The following is a 22,414-nucleotide window of genomic DNA, read 5'->3' on the forward strand; positions in this document are numbered from 1 at the left end:
TGAAGTTTGATTGTTTCTTGATAAGTAAGGGCTTCAAGAAGGCAGAAGAGTAGGGTTGAAAGGGGAAATCAATCAACCATAATGGTATTGTGGAGCAGATTCAGAGCTGGGGTACCAGCGAACATATTATTAAAGAATGGTCCATAGTTCATGGTTCAATGATGAGTACTACCGGCTTTCAATGCAGTCCCACGGGAATCCGGTATATGGGCAAGTTAGGGGACAGCTACGGATGAATCACCTCGCACTCTATTTTTTTCCCTGAAAGACACTGTAGAGATACCAACTTATCTGTTTTAATTTCCACAAATACATCCCAGCAAGTATTAGGCCTATTTATATATAAGTAAACATATATTAAATCTGAAGAGGTAAAAAATTGAGGGTTTTTACAAAAATAAATCCAAGTTCCTTCGTTTGGCCAAACCTCCAGCCACCAGCTTTGGTTGCCATGGATACTCTTGGGACACTGGCCATTCAACATTAACAGCATAATCATTAAGAAGATGTGATATGCAATTATTTTCAATCATCTATTTAACTCACAACATATACAGTTTCTAAATATTATGTTTTAATCCCGATATCTTTTCATGGGTCTTCAGCAATAAAAATTATCTATTTCGACCGACCGAACGACCACCAACCGCAAAATTAAAGACCAGCCCACTTACCTATCTGGGTTGGATATTCTTCCGCAGTGTGACAGGGTGACGCATGCGTCATCAGGCCGGTGCGCTGCCGCCGCCGCCGGCCAGCGTAGGAAGCATCCGCGTGAGGATGTAGTACATATGAGGCGGAGTGGCTGGCGCGGTCCCAGTGAGAGGCTGGAAGGCGCATGCTAGAGAATATATACAATAATAAACCATCATAATAATGTCTGCCCGGTGAGATGAGGCTCCGAAATGGGACTGTTCTGACGGCTGTGGTCTTGTGCAGCGTGGTTTCGGTGAGCTGGTACGCGGCGTTCTCCGCTCAGAAAGGTGAGAGACCCTCTGAGGGGAGATGGGAGTCAACGAGGGCCCGCCCGCTTGCCTGGCTGGCTGGGGGCATCCACCCCGCTCCTATCACCTATCCTACCCCTCTTCCCATCATCTACCCGTCCGTGACCCAGCACCGGATCCCCATCCCTCTCCCATCATCTACCCCTCCCCTCTCCCCATCCCTCTCCCATCATCTACCCCTCCCCTCTCCCCATCCCTCTCCCATCATCTACCCCTCCCCTCTCCCCATCCCTCTCCCATCATCTACCCCTCCCCTCTCCCATCATCTACCCCTCCCCTCTCCCATCATCTACCCCTCCCCTCTCCCCATCCCTCTCCCATCATCTACCCCTCCCCTCTCCCCATCCCTCTCCCATCATCTACCCCTCCCCTCTCCCCATCCCTCTCCCATCATCTACCCCGCCCCTCTCTCCATCCCTTTCCCATCATCTACCCCTCCGCTCTCCCCATCATCTACCCCTCCGCTCTCCCCATCATCTACCCCTCCGCTCTCCCCATCATCTACCCCTCCGCTCTCCCCATCATCTACCCCTCCGCTCTCCCCATCATCTACCCCTCCGCTCTCCCCATCATCTACCCCTCCGCTCTCCCCATCATCTACCCCTCCGCTCTCCCCATCATCTACCCCTCCGCTCTCCCCATCATCTACCCCTCCGCTCTCCCCATCATCTACCCCTCCGCTCTCCCCATCATCTACCCCTCCGCTCTCCCCATCATCTACCCCTCCCGTCTCCCCATCATCTATTCCTCCGTGACCCATTACCGGCTCCCCATCCCTCTCATCACCTGCTGGCTGGGGGCACCACCCCTGTGCCCATCATCTATCTCTGTCATTACCTACCCTCTCCCTGACCCAGTACTACCTCGCTGTCCATCTCCCCTCGGTCTGACCGGGCAGATCCTCCCGCCGATACCCCGTCTTGCCCCTCCTCGTCACTCATTCCCTGCCGATCTCCCTGGGCTCTGCCAGGCTGGGTTTATCCCTGCTTGCCTGGGCTGCGGGATCCCGGGATACACTCAGCCGGCGGTAACAGCCAGACGGAGCGAGTATATTGCCAGCGCCAGGCTCTGTGTTCTTTGGGCTCTCCCCCCCGTAGCCATGTTACTGTCTGTGCTGTGTCTCGGCGGATGGAGAGAAGCGAATTGCAGAGTTCCCAAAACTGGTTTTCGTAGTAACTTGAGCAACACACAAAATGCTGCAGGGAACTCAGTAGGTCAGGCAGCGTCTATGGCTCACCCCGAAACATCGACTGTGTATTCTCTTCCATAGCTACTGCCCGACCTGCTGAGTTTCTCCGGCATTTTGCGTATGTTGCTCTGGATTTCTCAGCAGCTCTTTGTGTTTAGTGTTAACTTCGCCGACAGTGTGTTTGAACACGGATACCTCATCATCGGAATAAACACACCAAGTTTATGTTTTATTCGCTCGCCAAATGTGTTCACTAATTCCGTCGCTTTACCTGAATCTGTGGAATTTATTGCCACGGAAGTGTGCGGAGACCAAGGCATTGGGTATATTAAAAGCGGAGGTTGATAGATTCTTGATTATTCAGGGTATCAAAGGATACGGGGAGAAGAATGGAGTTGAGAGGGATAATAAATCAACCATGCTGGAATGGTAGACCAGACTCGATGGGCCGAATGGACTAATCCGCTCCTATGTCTTATGGTTGCCTATGGGGAAAAGAGTTGCAATTGGTCTTTACCGTGTGGACCCGTCCCTTGCTTATGGGGGGAGGGTGGGGAAAGGGTTGCAATCGGTAGAGATGGCACTTACGTGTAGTGTAATTGCTTTCCTCGGTGATTTTCCGGACGGTTTTGAAGTGACCCGCACTAAGTGCTGATGCCTTGACCGTTTGGAGATGTCTTTTGTCGCGGGGTCGTTGCCTGTGAGATTCGTGTGTGTGTGTGTTTTCTGTTTAGGAGGCCCGCATGGGTCTGCTGTGTGTAGTATGCTATCTCTTCCACTTTGTACCGCGACAAGAGTTGTATAACTTGTAAATAGAAAGTACTAGAAACTCCAAGATAGTTTAATGTTATTTCCAGTGCACAAATTTAAAGGAGAACCAAATAATTGTCACTCTGGATCCGATGCAGCGCCAAAAGCACACAATAAGATAAAGAACTCAAGAGTAATAAACACTAGGTAAGATCGCTTCAAAACTCTTCAAAAGTTGTGTCAAAATGTTGTGTTGCTGAAAGGTTAGCGGTCCAAAACTATTCCCCAACCTGCTTTTTTAAAAAAGTTGATGCAGGATCTCAAAACCGTACCGTTGGGAATTCTTAAGAACCCTTCTGCTCCCTCTCCCTCCCTCCCCACCCCCCGCTAGATGTTGCTCGACCCGTTGAACTGTCCCAATTAGCTTTATTTCTTTTGTTTTTAAAATTGGTGTATTTGCAAATGAAGTAATTTTCAATATAATCTGCATGATCTGTGTGAATTGTTCAGAATCAAGTTTAATCACTGGTATGTCTGAAATTTATTGTTTTGTGGCAGCAGTACATTGCAATGCATAATAAAAACCATAAATAACAACAAGAAAGGTGTGTATTTAAATAAGTAGTGCAGAAAGAGAGAGGAAAAAGGTAGTGTTCTGGAGTTCATTGTCCATTCAGAAATCTGATGGCGGAAGGGAAGATGCTGTTCCTAAAAGATTGTGTGTGGTTCTTCAGGCTCCTTCCTGTACCTCCTCGCTCATGGTTGCAATGAGAAGAGGGGGATGGGGGTCCTTAATGATGGATGCTGCCTTTTCACAATGTCTTTGATGGTACAGAATTTGCCCAGCTTATTGGCCTGTTTCTCCATTAGACTGGTACACTTTTGGTTAATGTCTGCTCTCTAACATGTTGTATAAGCTTTTCACTGTATCTTGGTATATGTGGCAGTAACACACCGATTACGCTCTGTCTGCCAGAGAAAGCAGGATCTCCCAGTGGCCACACTTTTTAATTCCACGTCCCATTCCCATTCTGATATGTCTATCCACGGCCTCCTCTACTGTCAAGATGAAGCCACACTCAGGTTGGAGGAACAACACCTTATATTCCGTCTGGGTAGCCTCCAACCTGATGGCATGAACATTGACTTCTCAAACTTCTGTTAATGCCCCACCTCCCCCTCATACCCCGTTCATTATTTATACATATATATTCTTTCTCTCTCTCTCCTTTTTCTCCCTCTGTCCCTCTCACTATACCCCTTGCCCATCTTCTGGGTTTTCCCCCTCCCCCTTTCTTTCTCCCTAGGCCTTCTGTCCCATGATCCTCTCATATCCCTTTTGCCAGTCAACTGTCCAGCTCTTGGCTCCATCCATAGTCATAGTCATACTTTATTGATCCCGAGGGAAATTTGGTTTCGTTACAGTTGCACCAACCAGAACAGAGTATAAATATAGCCATATAAAACCATAATTAATTAAATAATAATATGTAAATTATGCCAGGAAATAAGTCCAGGACTAGCCTATTGGCTCAGGGTGTCTGACCCTCCAAGGGAGGAGTTGTAAAGTTTGATGGCCACAGGCAGGAATGACTTCCTATGACACTCTGTGTTGCATCTCGGTGGAATGAGTCTCTGGCTGAATGTACTCCTGTGCCCAAGCAGTACATTACGTAGTGGATGGGAGACATTGTCCAAGATGGCATGCAACTTGGACAGCATCCTCTTTTCAGACACCACTGTCAGAGAGTCCAGTTCCATCCCCACAACATCACTGGCCTTACGAATGAGTTTGTTGATTCTGTTTGTGTCTGCTACCCTCCCCCTCCTGCCTTCTCCTATCATTTTGGATCTCTCCCTCCCTCTCCCATTTTCAAATCTCTTACTAGCTCTTCCTTCAGTTAGTCCTGACAAAGGGTCTCGGCCGGAAACGTCGACTGCACCTCTTCCTAGAGATGCTGCCTGGCCTGCTGCGTTCACCAGCAACTTTTATGTGTGTTGATTACATTTCTAGATAGTTTTACGAAATGGCAGCTGGAAAAAATGGAAATCCTGGGGTCAGGCGTCATTCCTGCAGAAATAGCAATATCACATTCAGATTCATTTATCACATGCTCAGTGAAATGTGTAGTTTGCGTTAGCAACTAACACACCCAAGGATTTGCTGAAGGCAGCCTGCAAGTTTCACTGCCGTTTTAGATTTCTCAAACATGCAGGATTTAAAAGTGAATTTTTAACTTGCAGGGAAAGGTGGAGAGGCAGAGAGAACCAAAGGGGGAGAAAAGATCAAGTATTTCAACACCTAATTACTGACCTTTTAGTTTACTCACTCCCTCTGTTAATCTGTTTAATTTTAACTTTAGCAAATGCTGTCTGACATGGCGAGTATCCCAGCATTTTATGTTTTAATCAAAGTTCAAAGTAAATTTATTTTTGAGGTACATTCGTCACCATATTCAACCCTGAGATTTCAGATTGGCAGCATCTGCACTATCTTAATTTTCACAGCATACAGGGAGATGAGGGAGTGTTGAAGGAGGAAGATACTGTTGATGTTATCCAATATGTGCCAGCAGAATTTTAAACTAAAATAGAAAGGTTTGAGTCTGGATACCAACATTGTTTCCGGTTTTATCCAAGGAACTATCAGCATGTTTTGCTTATAACAGATTGGTGGGATATACATTGTATCTGTGTACACATTCATTATAGCTTCACTGCGTCTTTTTAAAATGCATGAGAAACCATAGAAAAGCTACAGCACAGAAACAGGCCTTTTGGCCCTTCTTGGCTGTGCTGAACCATTTTCTGCCAAGTCCCACTGACCTGCACACGGACCATATCCCTCCATACACCTCCCATCCATATATCTGTCCAATTTATTCTTAAATGCTAAAAAAGAACCCGCATTTACCACCTCGTCTGGCAGCTCATTCCATAATCCCACCACTCTCTGTGTGAAGAAGCCCCTCCTAATGTTCCCTTTAAACTTTTCCCCCCCTCACCCTTAACCCATGTCCTCTGGTTTTTTTCTCCCCTTGCCTCAGTGGAAAAAGCCTGCTTGCATTCACTCTATCTATACCCATCATAATTTTATATACCTCTATCAAATCTCCCCTCATTCTTCTATGCTGCAGGGAATAAAGTCCTAACCTATTCAACCTTTCTCTGTAACTGAGTTTCTCAAGTCCCGGCAACATCCTTGTAAACCTTCTCTGTACTCTTTCAACCTTATTTATATCTTTCCTGTAATTTGGTGACCAAAACTGAAGACAATACTCCAGATTTGGCTTCACCAATGCCTTATACAATCTCATCATAACATTCCAGCTCTTATACTCAATACTTTGATTAATAAAGGCCAATGTACCAAAAGCATTAATTTTCTTTTATTGAGGTAAATTCTTTTGTCTGTAGACTATAAGGCAGGAGCAGTATTAGGCCATTTGGTTCATCCAGTCTGCTCTGATTTATTGTTCCTGTCAACTCTGTTGTCCTGGCTTCTCTACATAACCTTTGACCCCCTGACTAATCAAAAACCTATCACCCTCCATTTTAAATATACCCAATGACTTGGCCTCCACAACCATCTGTGGCAACGAATTACACAGATTCATCAGCCTTTGGCTAAAGAACCTTATCTGTTCTAAATGGACGTCCTTGTATTCTGAGGCTGTGCCCACTGGTCCTAGACTCCCTCATTATAGGAAATATCCTCTCCATGTCCCACTCTATCTTGGTCATTTGTAGGACTTGGATGAAAATCAAAGTTGCATTTATTGTCACCTGCACATCTGCTTGTTTACACAGATGCAATGGAAAAACTTGCAACAGCGTCGCAGGCACATAGCATTAGAGACAAAGATCTCACAAGTAAAAAACTGAGCAAAAAAAAAGAGTTCCATTGTAATATGTGGTGGTCATAGTATTGCTATGCAGAGGTGGTGATTAGGGTCATGGCGCAACAATGATTGGAAGCAAGGGGAACTTTGTTCTATAAATATACAACATATTTCCATCTATGTGAACATTGTGGAATATAGAATAGTACAGCACAGTCCAGGATCTTCAAACCACAATGTTGTGCCAACCTTTTCAGAATCAGAATTGGGTTTAATATTGCCAGCATATGTTGTGAAATTTGTTAATTTGTTTGCTATACATGATCATATGGAGGAAAAAAAATCTACTTCAAGATCAGTCTAATTTAGCCCTCCATTTTTCTGTCATCCATGTGCCTGCCTGAGACTCTTAAATGTCCCTAATGTATCTGTCTCTACCACCACACTTGGCAGGGCTTTCTACACACCCTCTGCGTAAATTAAAAAAAAAAGTTCCTCTCACATCCCCCCTATACTTTTCCTCCAGTCACCTTAAAATGTTAATGATGCCACCTTGTATTAGACATTTCCACTCTGAGAGACAGTCTCTGGCTGTCCACTTGATATATGACTTTTATTACATGATGCTTCTTATTGGTAACCTTGTTGCATTACCAACAAGATTAGGAACCTCTCTAGAATAGTCATAGTCATACTTTATTGATCCCGGGGGAAATTGGTTTTCGTTACAGTTGCACCATAAATAATAAATAGTAATAGAACCATAAATAGTTAAATAGTAGTATGTAAATTATGCCTGTAAATTATGAAATAAGTCCAGGACCAGCCTATTGGCTCAGGGTATCTGACCCTCCAAGGGAGGAGTTGTAAAGTTTGATGGCCACAGGCAGGAATGACTTCCTATGACGCTCTGTGTTGCATCTCGGTGGAATGAGCCTCTGGCTGAATGTACTCCTGTGCCCTCCCAGTACATTATGTAGTGGATGGGAAACATTGACCAAGATGGCATGCAACTTAGACAGCATCCTCTTTTCAGACACCACCGTCAGAGAGCCCAGATCCATCCCCACAACGTCACTGGCCTTACGGATGAGTTTGTTGACTCTGTTGGTGTCTGCTACCCTCAGCCTGCTGCCCCAGCACACAACAGCAAACATGATAGCACTGGCCACCACAGACTCGTAGAACACCCTCAGCATCGTCCGGCAGATGTTAAAGGACCTCAGTCTCCTCAGGAAATAGAGACGGCTCTGACCCTTCTTGTAGACAGCCTCAGTGTTCTTTGACCAGTCCAGTTTATTGTCAATTCGTATCCCCAGGTATTTGTAATCCTCCATCATGTCCACTCTGACCCCCTGGATGGAAACAGGGGTCACCAGTACCTTAGCTCTCCTCAGGTCTACCACCAGCTTCTTAGTCTTTTTAACATTAAGCTGCAGATAATTCTGCTCACACCATGTGACAAAGTTTCCTACCATAGCCCTGTACTCAGCCTCATCTCCCTTGCTGATGCATCCAGCTATGGCAGAGTCATCAGAAAACTTCTGAAGATGACAAGACTCTGTGCAGTAGTTGAAGTCCGAGGTGTAAATGGTGAGAAAGGGAGACAAGACAGTCCCCTGTGGAGCCCCAGTGCTGCTGATCACTCTGTCAGACACACAGTGTTGCAGGCACACGTACTGTGGTCTGCCAGTCAGGTAATCAAGAATCCATGATACCAGGGAAGCATCCACCTGCATCGCTGTCAGCTTCTCCCCCAGCAGAGCAGGGCGGATGGTGTTGAATGTACTGGAGAAGTCAAGAAACATGACCCTCACAGTGCTCGCTGGCTTGTCCAGGTGGGCGTAGACACGGTTCAGCAGGTAGACGATGGCATCCTCAACTCCTAGTTGGGGCTGGTAGGCGAACTGGAGGGGATCTAAGTGTGGCCTGACCATCGGCTGGAGCATCTCCAGAACAAGTCTCTCCAGGGTCTTCATGATGTGGGACGTCAGTGCCACTGGTCTGTAGTCATTGAGGCTGCTGGGGCACGGCGTCTTCGGCACAGGGACGAGGCAGGACATCTTCCACAGTACAGGAACCCTCCGGAGCCTCAGGCTCAGGTTGAATGCATACCGAAGTACTCCACATAGCTGAGGGGCACAGGCTTTGAGCACCCTGGTACTGACACCATCTGGTCCTGCAGCCTTGCTTGGGTTGAGACGTTTCAGTTGTCTTTTCACCTGTTCAGCTGTGAAGCCCATCGTGGTGGTTTTGTGTGGGGAAGGGGTATAGTCATAAGAGCAGAGTGGGGGACTGTGAGGAGGGGTAGGAAGGGAGAGTGGAATATATGTTGGTTGGGGGCCAACAACAGATGGCTCATGCGGGGGACAGGCAGGGGCCACAATGTCAAATCTGTTAAAGAACAGGTTAAGTTCATTGGCCCTGGCCCTGAAAAGGTAGTAATAGTAAATTAAGCTATTTCAGAGCAGCTGAAAGCTGTGCTTCTTTAACATTGAGTAGCTGTTGTACATCAGTAGCTCCACAGGCTTGACAGAACAAGGTTTTGCCCAAATGGCAATGGACAAGGTGGATGTGAATATGTGCACATATGGGTTGGCAGTTGTCAAGGGTGGGCTCATCCACACACTGACGCTAGCTTACTGTCAGTGTCTGGATTGACAGAGTCCTGATGAAGGGTTTCGGCCTGAAATGCAGCTCTGGTTCTGTGCAATGAGACAGGTAAAATTAGTGATCTTATAGCTGGGGATCATCTTGGAAAGAGTGATCACAGTTATGATTGAATTTCTCATACAAATGGAAGATGAAATAGTTCAATCTAAAACCAGTGTATTATGCCTAAACAATGGAGTCTACAATAGAATGAGGGCGGATTTGGCTAGTGTAGACTATATAGTGGGACAGTTGAGGAATAGTGGAAGACTTTCCAAGAGATCTTTCACTATGCTCAACAAAGTATATTTCAGTTAAAAGCAAGCACAGTAAGGGTGTGGAGACCCAGCCTCGGATAACTAAGGAAATAAAAGAAGGCATCAAAGTAAAACCTCGGGCGTATAAAGTCACCATGAGTAATGAGAAACTGGAAGATTGGGAAATCTTAAAAATACAACAAAGTACCACTAAGCGAGCAATAAAGAAAGAAAATCTGGATTATGGAAATAAACTAGCACAAAATATAAAAATGGATAGTAAAAGTTTTTATAATTATATAAAACGGAAAAGGGTGGCTAAAGTGAATGTAGGTCCCTTGGTGGACGAGCAGGGGGAATTGATATTGGGTAATGAGGAAATGGCTGAGGCTTTGAATGACTATTTTGTGTCATCTTCACGGTGGAGGCCACATCTAACGTGCCAAGGAGAGATATTATGCATGCAATGGGAGGTGAGGACCTTGATACAATAGCTAACACTAAAGAGGTAGTGCTGAGTAAACTTGTGGGCCTGAAGAAAGGTAAGTCCCCTGGTTCTGATGGAATGCATCCCAGAGTACTGAAAGAAATGACAAGTTATAGTAGAGCCTTTGGTGATGATATACCAAAATTCTCTGGACTCTGGGCAGGTCCTAGCAGATTGGAAGACGGCGAATGTCATGCCACTGTTCAGAAAAGGATGTAGGCAAAAGGGGGGTAACTATAGGCCAGTTAGTTGGGAAAATGCTTGAAGCTATCATTAAAGAAGAAATAGCAAGGCATCTGGAAAGAAATGGATTCATCAGGCAGTTGCAGCATGGATTCAGCAAAGGCAGGTCCTGTTTGACAAACTTACTAGAATTCTTTGAGGATATAACGAGCACAGTGGATAGAGGGGAGCAGATGGGCGTTCTTTACTTGGATTTCCAGAAGGCATTCGATAAAATGCCACATAAAAGAAATCCATAAGATAAGGATGCATAAAGTTGGGGTTGATGTATTAGAATGGATAGGGGATTGGTTAACTAATAGAAAGCAGATAGTTGGGATATATGGGTGTTACTCTGGTTGGCTGTCAGTGGTGAGTGGTGTGCCACAGGGGTTGGTGCTGGGCCTGCAATTGTTCAGATAGACGATCTGGAAGAGGGCAACGAGTGTAGTGTATCTAAATTTACTGATGTTACTAAATTGAGTGGAAAAGCAAATTGTGCAGAAGATTCAGAGATCCTGCAGAGAGCTATAGATAGGTTAAGTGAGTGGGCAAGGGTCTGGCAGATGGAGTGCAATGTTGGTAAATGCAAGGTCATCCACTTTGGAAGGCAAAATGAAAGAGCAGATTATCATTTAAATGGTAAAAAATTGCAGCATGCTGCTGTGCAGAGGGACTTGGGAGTGCTTGTGCATGAATCACAAAAGGTTGGTTTGCAGGTGCACCGGGCTATTAAAAAGGCAAGGGGAATGTTGACATTCATTGCTAGAGGGATTGAATTTAAGAGCAGGAAGGTTGTGCTGTAACTGTACAGGGTACTGGTCACGCTGCACCTGAAGTACTGCGTGCAGTTCTGGTTTCCTTACATGAGGATGGGTATACTGGCTTTAGAGGCTGTGCAGAGGAGATTCACCAGGTTGATTCCAAAGATCAGAGGGTTAGAATATGAGGAGAGATTGAGTCACCTGGGACTGTACTCGCTGGAATTCAGAAGAATGAGAGGAGATCTTATAGAAATATATAAAATTATGAAAGGGATAGTTAAGAGAGACGCAGGAAAGTTGTTTCCACAAGTAGGTGAGACCAGAACTCGGGGACATAGCCTCAAGGTTTGGGGCAGATAAGGAGGAACTGCTTTTCCCAAAGTGTGGTGAATCTCTGGAATTCTCTGCCCAAAGAAGCAGTGGAGACTACATCAGTAAATATATTTAAGACAAGGTTGGATAGATTTTTGCATAGTAGGTGAATTAGGGTTATGGGGAAAAGGCAGGTAGGTGGAGATGAGTCCATGGGCAGATCAACCATGATCTTAATGAATGGCAGAGCAGGCTCGATAGGCCAGTTGACCTACTCCTGCTCCAATTTCTTATGTCTATTCTCCATAGATACTGCCTGACCTCCACAGTTTCTTCAGCATTTTGCATGTTTTGCTCAAGATTTCCAACAAAAGCTCCTGTGTTCTGGATTGACTTTTTTTTCTTCTCTCCTTCCCTCCTCTGTATCCACTTCCTCTCTCTTAGACCATTTGTTCTCCTTTTTGTATTTGTGTTCTTCCCTTTCCACACCCCACAATACCTGTTGTTCACAGGTCAAAACAGAACTTTTCATGGTAGCAAGAGGGCCTGCACAATGGTAGTAGTGTGAAGAGTGCAAGGCCTGGATGAAAGAACCCCCCCACCTTTCAGACCGTACTCCCTTTTCATTCTTACCATCAGGCAGGAGGTCCCACACCACCAGGTTCAGGAATAGTTATTACCCTACAAACATCAGGCTCCTGAACTAGCATAGATTACCTCAATTTTGAACTGATTCTACAATCTACAACCTCACTTTCAGGACTCTACAATTATTGGAACTCAAAGGGTTAACATATGAGGAGCATTTAATGGCTCTGGGCCTGTACTCACTGGTGTTTAGAAGAATGAGGTGGAATCTCGTGGAATCTCATTGAATCTCTATTAAATATTGAGTGGCCTAGATAGAGTGGATGTGGGAAGGATGTTTTTCATAGTGGATAAGTCTAGGACGAGAGGGCACAGCCTCAGAGTAGAGGGATGTTCATTTAGAACAGAGATGAGGAACTTCTTTGGATAGAGCGTGGTGAATCTGTGGAATTCATTGCCACAGACAGCTGTGGATGCCAAGTCATTGGGTTATTTAAAAACAGGTTGCTAAGCTATTGATTAGTCTATGAAAGGTTATGGGGAGAAGGCAGAAAATGGGGTTGAAAGGGATAATAAATCAGCCATGATGGATTGTTAGAGTGGACTGGATGAGCCAAATGGCCTGATTCTACTTGTATGTCTTCTGGTTTATGTTCTCAGTATTCATTTTTTAAAAATCTGCACAATTAGTCTTTTGCACATTAGTTGTTTGTCAGTCTTTGTTTATGTACTTTCCATAGATTCTACTATTTCTTTATTTCCTGTAAATGCCTGCAAAAACCCCCTCAAATTTGAGTATCATAAATTCGAGAATAAATTTGCGTTGACTTTGACCCATGACATCTGCACATGATGCCAAATTAAAGTGAAACCTACTTGCCTACAAAAGATCCCTATCCCTCCACTCCTTGTATGCTCATGTACCAGTCCGTTTGTTAAACACCTCTATTGTATCTGGGTCCCATGCTGGGTATCATCAGCCATCTTTGAACTTTCAGAACAAAGGTGGAGTAAGTCATCGAGAAATCCACAGGACTGCCCAGGATGACTTCTGCGATTAGATTAGGTGTCAATCAAGTTCAAGTTTATTATTATCTGACTACATAACCAAATGAAACTCTGGATCATGGTGTATCCTCAAAACATACATATGCCACACACAGTACATAAAACAAAATATTACCACAAATAACTTAAAATATTCAAAATGCCTGTAGTGCGCAGCACAACAGTACAGTAAACAGTTCACTGTCCTAGTGACAAGACTTCGGAGGTGGCAGTGTACTCATTAGTGTCCCAGCCTGAGGGGAGAAGCCAGTCCTGGCAGTCCTTGTTCTGATGCTCATGTACCACCTTCCTGTTGGTACTGGGTCAAAGAGATTGTGGGATTGGTGGTAGGGATCCTTAACAATACTTTGAGCCCTTCGTCTGCAACGCTGCTGGTAAATGTCACAAATGGGGTAGAGGGAGACACTGGTGATCGTCAGTGGTTTTGTTTTTTAGGGTCTTGTGGTCCAGTGCCTCGCAGTTTCTGTAGCACACAGTAATGCAGCCAGACAGGACACTCTCAATGATGTTCCTATAGCAACTTGGAATGAGGACGGGGAGTCTTGCACTACTCAACCACAGAGTTGGTGTGTGTACTGGCAGTGCATGGTGCTGATTCTGCTTGCCCATATAGAAAGGGTTTTAAACTAATCAGGAGGGGGAGAGGGATCCTGATGGAAAGTTTAATGAAAAGAGGGGTGGAAATGAAAATTAAAATGTGACAGGAAGGGACAAAAATATAACTAGAGTAAATAGCGAATGGTGCCAAAGAGCAAAACTTAAGGAGTGTTAACTGAATGCAGGTAGCATTTGTACAAACACAAGAGAATCTGAAGATGCTAGAAATCCAAAGAAGTGCACACAAAATGCTGGAAGATCTCAGCAGGCCAGGCAGCATCTATGGAATAGAGCAAGCAGTTGATGTTTCAGGCTGAGACCCTTCATCAGGACTCAAAAAAAAAAGAGAAGAAGAGATGATGACGCAATTAGTAACATTTGAGTATGGTCTAATGGTTATTACAGAGCCTTGGTTGAAGGTTAACCAGGACTGGGAACTCAGTATTCCAGGTTGTTCAAGATTCCAAGCAAAAGGAGATTGGGTAGCTTCAGAATCAGGTTTGTTATCATTGGCATAGATTGTGAATTTTTTTGTTTTGCAGCAGTGGTTCAGTGCGATACATAAACATAGCTGTAAATTACAGAAGAATATATAAACAAAAATAGTGCAAAAAGGGACAAAATAGTGAAGTGTGGTCCATTCAGAAATTTGATGGTGGATGGGAAGAAGCAGTTCCTGAAATATTCAAGCTCCTGTGCCACCTCTCTAACGGTAGTAATGTGAAGAGGGCATGTCCTGGTTGATGGGTGTCCTTAATCATTGATGCCCCCTTCTTGAAGCACTGTCTTTTGAATTTCAAGTTCATTTGTCATTTAGCCATACATGAATGCCCGTGCATACAGCCAAATGAAACAGGGCCTTGCGAGCACAAGAGAAGCAACTAAGATGTTAGACTGCACATTTCCTTCACACACCGTCTGCTCTGACACCACTGTGTCGCAGGCAGCATCACAGTCCACACCAACTCCAGCTCCTTCAGTTTCTTGGCCAACGAGCAACTTGCTGATGGTGTAGACCTGCAGTACTTTAAGTTTTTAATGTTCAGCAGGGTCTTGTGATCGAAAAAATATTTTAAAAAGACAATACATCTTTGACTGACCCTGTAGAATCCACTGTGCCTGAGTGTGCCACCATCTTACTGGAAGAATTTCTCAATGCTAGAGCCCATGATGGAACTTTGTTAATTAAAAGTGATAATGTTGTGACATGGAATTTATAGATATGGGTTGTGATGTGGAATCTAAACCCGTCCTCCTGCCACCCTATCAGGGATAAGGTTCCTCTTGTCCTCATCTACCACCCCACCAGCCTCCGTGTCTAGCACATAATTCTCCGAAACTTCCACCACCTCCAACTGGATCCCACCACCAAACACATCTTTCTCTCTCCCCCACTTCTTTCTGCAGTGATTGCTCCCTATGCGACTCCTTTAACCATTCGTCCCTCCCCAGTGAAATCCCTCCTGGCACTTAACCTTGCATGTGGAACAATGCTTCACCTGCCCCTACACCTCCTTCTTCACTACCATTCAGGGCTCGAAACAATCCTTCCAGGTGAGGTGACACTTCACCTGTCAGTCTGTTGGGGGTCATATATTGTGTTTGGTGCTCCTGATGTGGCCTGTTGTATATTGGTGAGACATGACGTAGGTTGGGAGACCGCTTTGCTGAGCATCTACGCTCTGTCCACCAGAACAAGTGGGATCTCCCAGTGGCCACCCATTTTAATTCCACTTCCCATTCCCATTCTGTTATGTCCATCTATGGCCTCCCTCGCTGTTGGGATAAGGCCACACTTGAGTTGGAGGAACAACATCTTGTATTCTGTTGGGGTAGCCTCCAATCTGATGGCATGAACATTGATTTCTCAAGCTTCCAGTAATGCCTTCACCCCTTCTTTCCCCCCTCAGCATTTCCCATCTCCTTGTCCCTCTCTTATGTTGTCTTCTTGCCCGCCCGTCACCTCCTTCTGATGCTCCCCCCCCCCACCACCTTTCTTCCTTCTTCCATGGCCTTCTGTCTCTTTCACCAATCAACTTCCTAGCTCTTTGCTTCATCCCTCCCCCTCCTTTTCACCTACAGCTCAGCTTTTTTTCTCTAGTCTTGCTGAAGGGCTCTGGCCAACATGTCAACTGTACTTTTTTCCATAGATGCTGCCTGGCCTGCTGAGTTCTTCCAGCATTTTGTGTGTGTTGCTCGGAGTTCCAGCATCTGCAGATTTTCTCTTGTTTATGACGTGCATTTTGAATTTTATTTTATTAACTTATTTATGGTAAAACTTTCTTTTATGGGTGGAGGAGCAAGACCTTATAGTCTGTCTTGTTACCCTCCAGCCTGATGGCATGAATATCGATTCCTGGTAAGAAAATATTTCCATCTTCACCTCCCTTCTATTTCCCACTCTGCCCTCTTATCTCTTGTCACCTGCCTATCACTTCCCCCTTGTTCCCCTCCTCCTTCTCTTTCCCCTAAGGTCCACTATCCGCTCCTATCAAATTTCTTCCTCTCCAGCTATTTACATTCCCACCCACTTGGCTTCATGTCACCTTCTAGCTATTCTCCTTCCCCTCCCTTCCCCCACCCCCCACCTTTTTATTCTGGCACTTGACTAGACTGTGGTTTCTTGAAGAAGTTGTTGAGAAGATGGTATAACCATCAGTTGAGTGTCAGTGGATTGAGAGCCCTCAAATGTGACTCCATTGTTCTAATAGAAAAGGCCAGTAATTATAATCCTGCAGCACCTGTTGTTGGTACAATATTGAAAACTATAATCATGGAAAAAAAATAGGAAGCTCATTGTAATCAAATCAAGTCAACATTGTGTTATGAAAGGTTAATCCTTTGTGGTAAATTGGCTAGAGTTATTTGAGGATATAATGACTCGAGTTGATACAGGTGACACCTGAAGACATCGATCCTCCCAACAGCTTTGACAAGCTTCTGTTGTTTTCTTCTCAGTTCTGAAGAAGTTTTTGTCTTAAAATTTTAACATTTTGTTTTCACCACAGATGTGGCCATACCTCCTATTTCAGGCATTTTCTGTTTTGAGTGTGTAAATGTAGTCTGTTTGGAACACATGATCACGCATGGAGTACCAGTGGTATTATAAACTCTGCAGATGGTTCCGCCTCCTTCTACTACCCATTGTGTTTTCCCCTATTCCTTCTTCACCTTTCCTGCCTATCCCCTCCCCCACCCCTTTATCTTTCCCCTTACTGGTTTTTCACCTGGAACCTACCAGCCTTCTCCTTCCCACCCTCCCCCCACCTTCTTTATAGGGCCTCTGCCCCTTCCCTCTACAGTCCTGATGAAGGGCTGCGGCCCAAAACGTTGACTGATCGTTTCCACGGATGCTGCCTGACCTGCTGAGTTCCTCCAGCGTGTTACCAGTGGTATTATGACTTGTGTCATAAATGCACCTTAATATTTGCTAATTTACTAGTGATAATATTACTTAATGTGTTTACGTGAGAGTTAAATGAACCATGTTGTGCATCTTGGTCCAGAGAACACTGTTTCATTTGGCAGTATATATGTAAATGGTTGCATGACAATGAATCGAGCTTGAACAAGGACAAGGTGCTTCAACTAAGTTGTGCTACCTTTCGTTCATTTTTGAACTCCATTAGTCAATTGCTTGTATATCCTGCATTTGTTAATGTCCTTCTATAAGTTGTAGTCTTCATTATGCACTAATTTATACCCTCCCACACCCCAACTCAGAGGCTTCTACAAAATTCTAAAAAATAAGAAATTGCGTTACTTGTATCTGAAAGCTGTGTTTATTTTAATGACATAATTGACATTAATGATATGAATAATAGCCTGAGTGAATTATGGCTTTTCCTCTCTGGAGTGAAGAAGGATGGGAAGTGATTTGATAGCGGTGTACAAGATGGTGATAGGCTTAGATTGAGTGGACAGTTAGAAACTTTTTCCCAGGGTGGAAATGCACCAAAGGGCATAATTTTTAAGGTGGTTGGACAAAAGTATGGGGGGGGGGTGATGTTAGAGGTAGGTTTTTACACATAGTAGTAGGTGTGTGGCATGCTCTGCCAGGGGTGGTGGTAGAGGCAGATGCATTAGAAACATTTAAGGGACTCTTAAGCACAAGGATGATAGAAAAATGGAGGGCTGTGTGAGAGAGAAGTGTTAGTTTGATCTTGGGCTGAAGGACCTTTACTGTTCTGGCTGCCTCTTCTATAATCAGTCTAAGGTTTTGAATTACAAATGTTTGTAATTTAGCTCATTTTGGGGTTGGATTATGGTTGTGGTAAGAAAACATTTGGATTAATAATTGTTATTATCATTTAGGAGTTACTCCTACAGAAAGGGGGTAAATTCTCAGCCTGGTTCTCGGTGCACAGTGATGTTCCAACAGTGACAGAACCAGGTTCTCGGTGTACACTGATGGTTGAACGCCAAATAGGGGCAGGAGTACCCTGTCAAGCTCCTTGATTGCCCAGCCATTCAATATAGAACATAGAACATGGAATAGTACAGCACAGTAGAAACCATAGAAAAACTACAGCACAGAAACAGGCCTTTTGGCCCTTCTTGGCTGTGCCGAACCATTTTCTGCCTAGTCCCACTGACCTGCACACGGACCGTATCCCTCCATACACCTCCCATCCATGTATCTGCCGAATTTATTCTTAAATGTTAAAAAAGAACCCGCATTTACTACCTCGTCTGGCAGCTCATTCCACACTCCCACCACTCTCTGTGTGAAGAAGCCCCCCCCTAATGTTCCCTTTAAACTTTTCCCCCCTCACCCTTAACCCATGTCCTCTGGGTTTTTTTCTCCCTTTGCCTCGGTGGAAAAAGCCTGCTTGCATTCACTCTGTCTATACCCATCATAATTTTATATACCCTTATCAAATCTCCCCTCATTCTTCTATGCTGCAGGGAATAAAGTCCTAACCTATTCAATCTTTCTCTGTAACTGAGTTTCTCAAGTCCCGGCAACATCCTTGTAAACCTTCTCTGCACTCTTTCAACCTTATTAATATCCTTCCTGTAATTCGGTGACGAAAACTGAACATAATACTCCAGATTCGACCTCACCAATGCCTTATACAACCTCATCATAACAGTCCAGCTCTTATACTCAATACTTTGATTAATAAAGGCCAATGTACTAAAAGCTCTCTCTTTACAACCCTATCTACCTGTGACGCCACTTTTAGGGAATTTTGTATCTGTATTCCCAGATCCCTCTGTTCTACTGCACTCCTCAGTGCCTTACCATTTACCCTGTATGTTCTACCTTGGTTTGTCTTTCCAAAGTGCAATACCTCAGACTTGTCTGTATTAAACTCCATCTGCCATTTTTCAGCCCATTTTTCCAGCTGGTCCAAGTCCCTCTGCAAGCTTTGAAAACCTTCCTCACTGTCCACTACACCTCCAATCTTTGTATCATCAGCAAATTTGCTAATCCAATTTACCACATTATCATCCAGATCATTGATATAGATGACAAATAACAATGGATCCAGCACTGATCCCTGTGGCACACCACTAGTCACAGGCCTCCACTCAGAGAAGCAATTCTGTACTACCACTCTTTGGCTTCTTCCACTGAGCCAATGTCTAATCCAGTTTTCCACCTCTCCATGTATACCTAGTGACTGAATTTTCCTAACTAATCTCCCATGCGGGACCTTGTCAAAGGCCTTACTGAAGTCCATGTAGACAACATCCACTGCCTTCCCTTCATCCACTTTCCTGGTAACCTCCTTGAAAAGCTCCAATGGATTGGTCAAACATGACTTACCATGCACAAAGCCATGTTGATTCTCCATAATAAGTCCCTTTCTATCCAAATGCTTGTAGATTTTGTCTCTTAGTACTCCCTCCAATAACTTACCCGCTACCGACGTCAAACTTACCGGCCTATAATTTCCTGGATTACTTTTCGATCCTTTTTTAAACAACGGAACAACATGAGCCATTCTCCAATCCTCTGGCATCTCACCCGTAGACACCGACATTTTAAATATATCTGCCTGGGCTGCTGCAATTTCAACACTAGTCTCCTTCAAGGTCCGAGGGAATACCCTGTCAGGTCCTGGGGATTTATCCATTTTAATTTGCCTTACGACAGCAAGCACCTCCTCCTTTTCAATCTGTACAGTTTCCATGATCTCACTACTTGTTTCCCTTAATTCCATAGACTTCATGCCAGTTTCCTTAGTAAATACAGACGCAAAAAAACCCACTTAAGATCTCCCCCATTTCTTCTGGTTCTGCACATAGCCGACCACTCTGATCTTCAAGCGGACCAATTTTATCCCTTACAATCCTTTTACACTTAATATACCTGGAAAAGCTGTTTGGATTATTCTTCACTTTGACTGCCAAGGCAACCTCATGTCTTCTTTTAGCCCTCCTGATTTCCTTAAGTATTTTCTTGCACTTTTTATACTCCTCAAGCACCTTATTTACTCCCTGTTTCCTATACATGTCATACAACTCTCTCTTCTTCTTTCTCAGAGTTGCAATATCCCTTGAGAACCAAGGTTCCTTATTCCTATTCACTTTGCCTTTAATCCTGACAGGAACATACAAGCTCTGCACTGTCAAAATTTTTCCTTTGAAGGCTTCCCACCTACCGATCACATCCTTGCCAGGGAACAACCTGTCCCAATCCACGCTTTTTAGATCCTTTCTCATTTCTTCACATTTGGCCGCCTTCCAGTTTAGAACCTCAACCCTAGGACCAGATCTATCTTTATCCATGATCAATTTGAAACTAATGGTGTTATGATCACTGGAACCAAAGTGCTCCCCTACACACTTCCGTCACTTGTCCTAACTCGTTTCCTAATAGGAGATCTAATATTGCATCCCGTGTAGTTGGTACCTCTATATATTGTTACGTACCCTGTAACTGGGTTGCCAAACCAGCAGAAATGGATCACTCAGTTGGAGTCTGGATTACTAGAACTAAGAAAGTTTTATTAAAGAAACAAGCAACACAGTACTCTAATCAAAAGGATAATAAACGCAACAGTTCAGCAATGATAAACATACATGTACACAGAATTAAGATAACAGGATCAATCAAGCTCTATCGTCGTCTAGGGGTAAGTGACCAGTTTCAAAGTGACGCAAAGTTCAGTTCAATTGAGTTCAGTTCACAGTAATCACTGCCGTGGGAGATGGACAGTGGGGGGAAGGAGAGAGAGAGCAAAACGAATGAATATTCAAACGGCTTCCACACAGACCTTTGATATTCTTCGCAGTCAGCTTTCAGGCGAGCCCTTTGTGATGTCTTCGGAGGTCACCGACCATGACCCCTCTGTTTCCAGATACGATTGTTTCTCTGCGGTGAACCTGGCACCCAGGCAAGGGCGGACACACACCAGGTTCCCGCCGATCGTGCCTTTCCACCCTGTGTGTCTATGGCTTGGTCCCGTGGTCAGCCCTCCAAAACTTCCCACCGACTTGTGGGAGATGCACTGCTTCCAGGGTCTCGTTACCTCGGGGTGTCGTGTGTGTCTTGCCTTAGCGAACCTGTCCCTTTTTATCCCCCAGCTGGGGTATCGCCTGTCCATCACTTCAAACAGTTCAGGGTTCAAAGGGAGAGCCGATCTTGACAGCTCTCCTTCCTTTAAACTCTCCCGTCCCTTCATTAACATCCCCAAATGCTGCTCTATTGTTTTCCTTATCTCTCTTTCTCCTGAAGACAGGTGGCAGACCAACTGCTGATCCCACTGGTGCCAGCACAGGACAGCTAACATCTTAATCTATGTGTATTCTCGTCACACTATTGATCTAGAAAACTTTCCTGAACACATTTTACAAACTCTAACCCACCTAGACCCCTAACAGTATAGGAGTCCCAATCAATATGTGGAAAATTAAAATCCCCTACCACTACAACTTTGTTTCCTGCAGTTGTCTGCTATCTCTCTGCAGATTTGCTCCTCCAATTCTCGCTGACTATTGGGTAGTCTATAATACAATCCCACTAATGTTGCCATACCTTTCCCGTTTCTCAGCTCCACCCATAAGGACTCAGACAAGCCCTCTAATCTGTCCTGCCTGAGCACTGCTGTAACATTTTCCCTGACAAGCAATGCTACCCCCCCCCCCCACCACCTTTCATTCCTCTGCCTCGATCACATCTGAAACATCGGAACCCTGGAATATTAAGCTGCCAGTCCTGCCCTTCGGCCCACAATGTTGTGCCGACCCTCAAACCCTGCCTCCCATATAACCCTCCACCTTAAATTTCTCCATATACCTGTCTAGTAGTCTAATATGATCACGGATGGGCCTCAATTCCAAAATAAGAGTCATCTTTATTATCACTGACATATCTTGTGAAGTTTGTAGAGTGCAAGACATAAAATACATGATTTTACAAATATAAATAGTGCAAAAGGGGAATAGCAAAGTAGTTTTCATAGGTTCATGGACCATTCAGAAATCTGATGATGGAGGGGAAGAAGCTGTTTGTGAATCATTGTGCGACTCTTCAGGCTCCTGTAACTGTAATGAGAATGGAATATGTTCAACTTTTCAAAAATGTACCAACCTTCACTTTAAGGTTCACTTTAAATACTTCTAATGATAAGTATCTGGTCAAAATAATTGCAGAGATTCTCACTTTTTCAGAAACTGTGTGGCTTCTCCAAAGATGTAATCCATTGCAGTGTCTGGTATTGCATTTTA

The 22,414-nt window shown here is 44.4% G+C and overlaps 1 protein-coding gene across 2 annotated transcripts in view; it reads left to right on the forward strand.

Moving 5' to 3' along the window:
• Positions 1-763: 763 nt before the first annotated feature.
• The window catches only part of LOC140200581 (alpha-1,3-mannosyl-glycoprotein 4-beta-N-acetylglucosaminyltransferase B), a 431,883-nt gene continuing 410,232 nt past the window's right edge, over positions 764-22,414 (forward strand). The window contains exon 1 of one of the 2 annotated variants that reach the window (XM_072264115.1): positions 764-983. In XM_072264115.1, coding sequence (XP_072120216.1) covers positions 893-983 — 91 coding nt within the window. In that variant the 5' untranslated portion in view covers positions 764-892. The remainder of the gene's footprint in view (positions 984-22,414) is intronic. The other variant, XM_072264112.1, reaches the window with a different exon arrangement.

The sequence above is a fragment of the Mobula birostris genome, chromosome 7, assembly GCF_030028105.1.
Source record: "Mobula birostris isolate sMobBir1 chromosome 7, sMobBir1.hap1, whole genome shotgun sequence".
NCBI lineage: Eukaryota > Metazoa > Chordata > Chondrichthyes > Myliobatiformes > Myliobatidae > Mobula > Mobula birostris.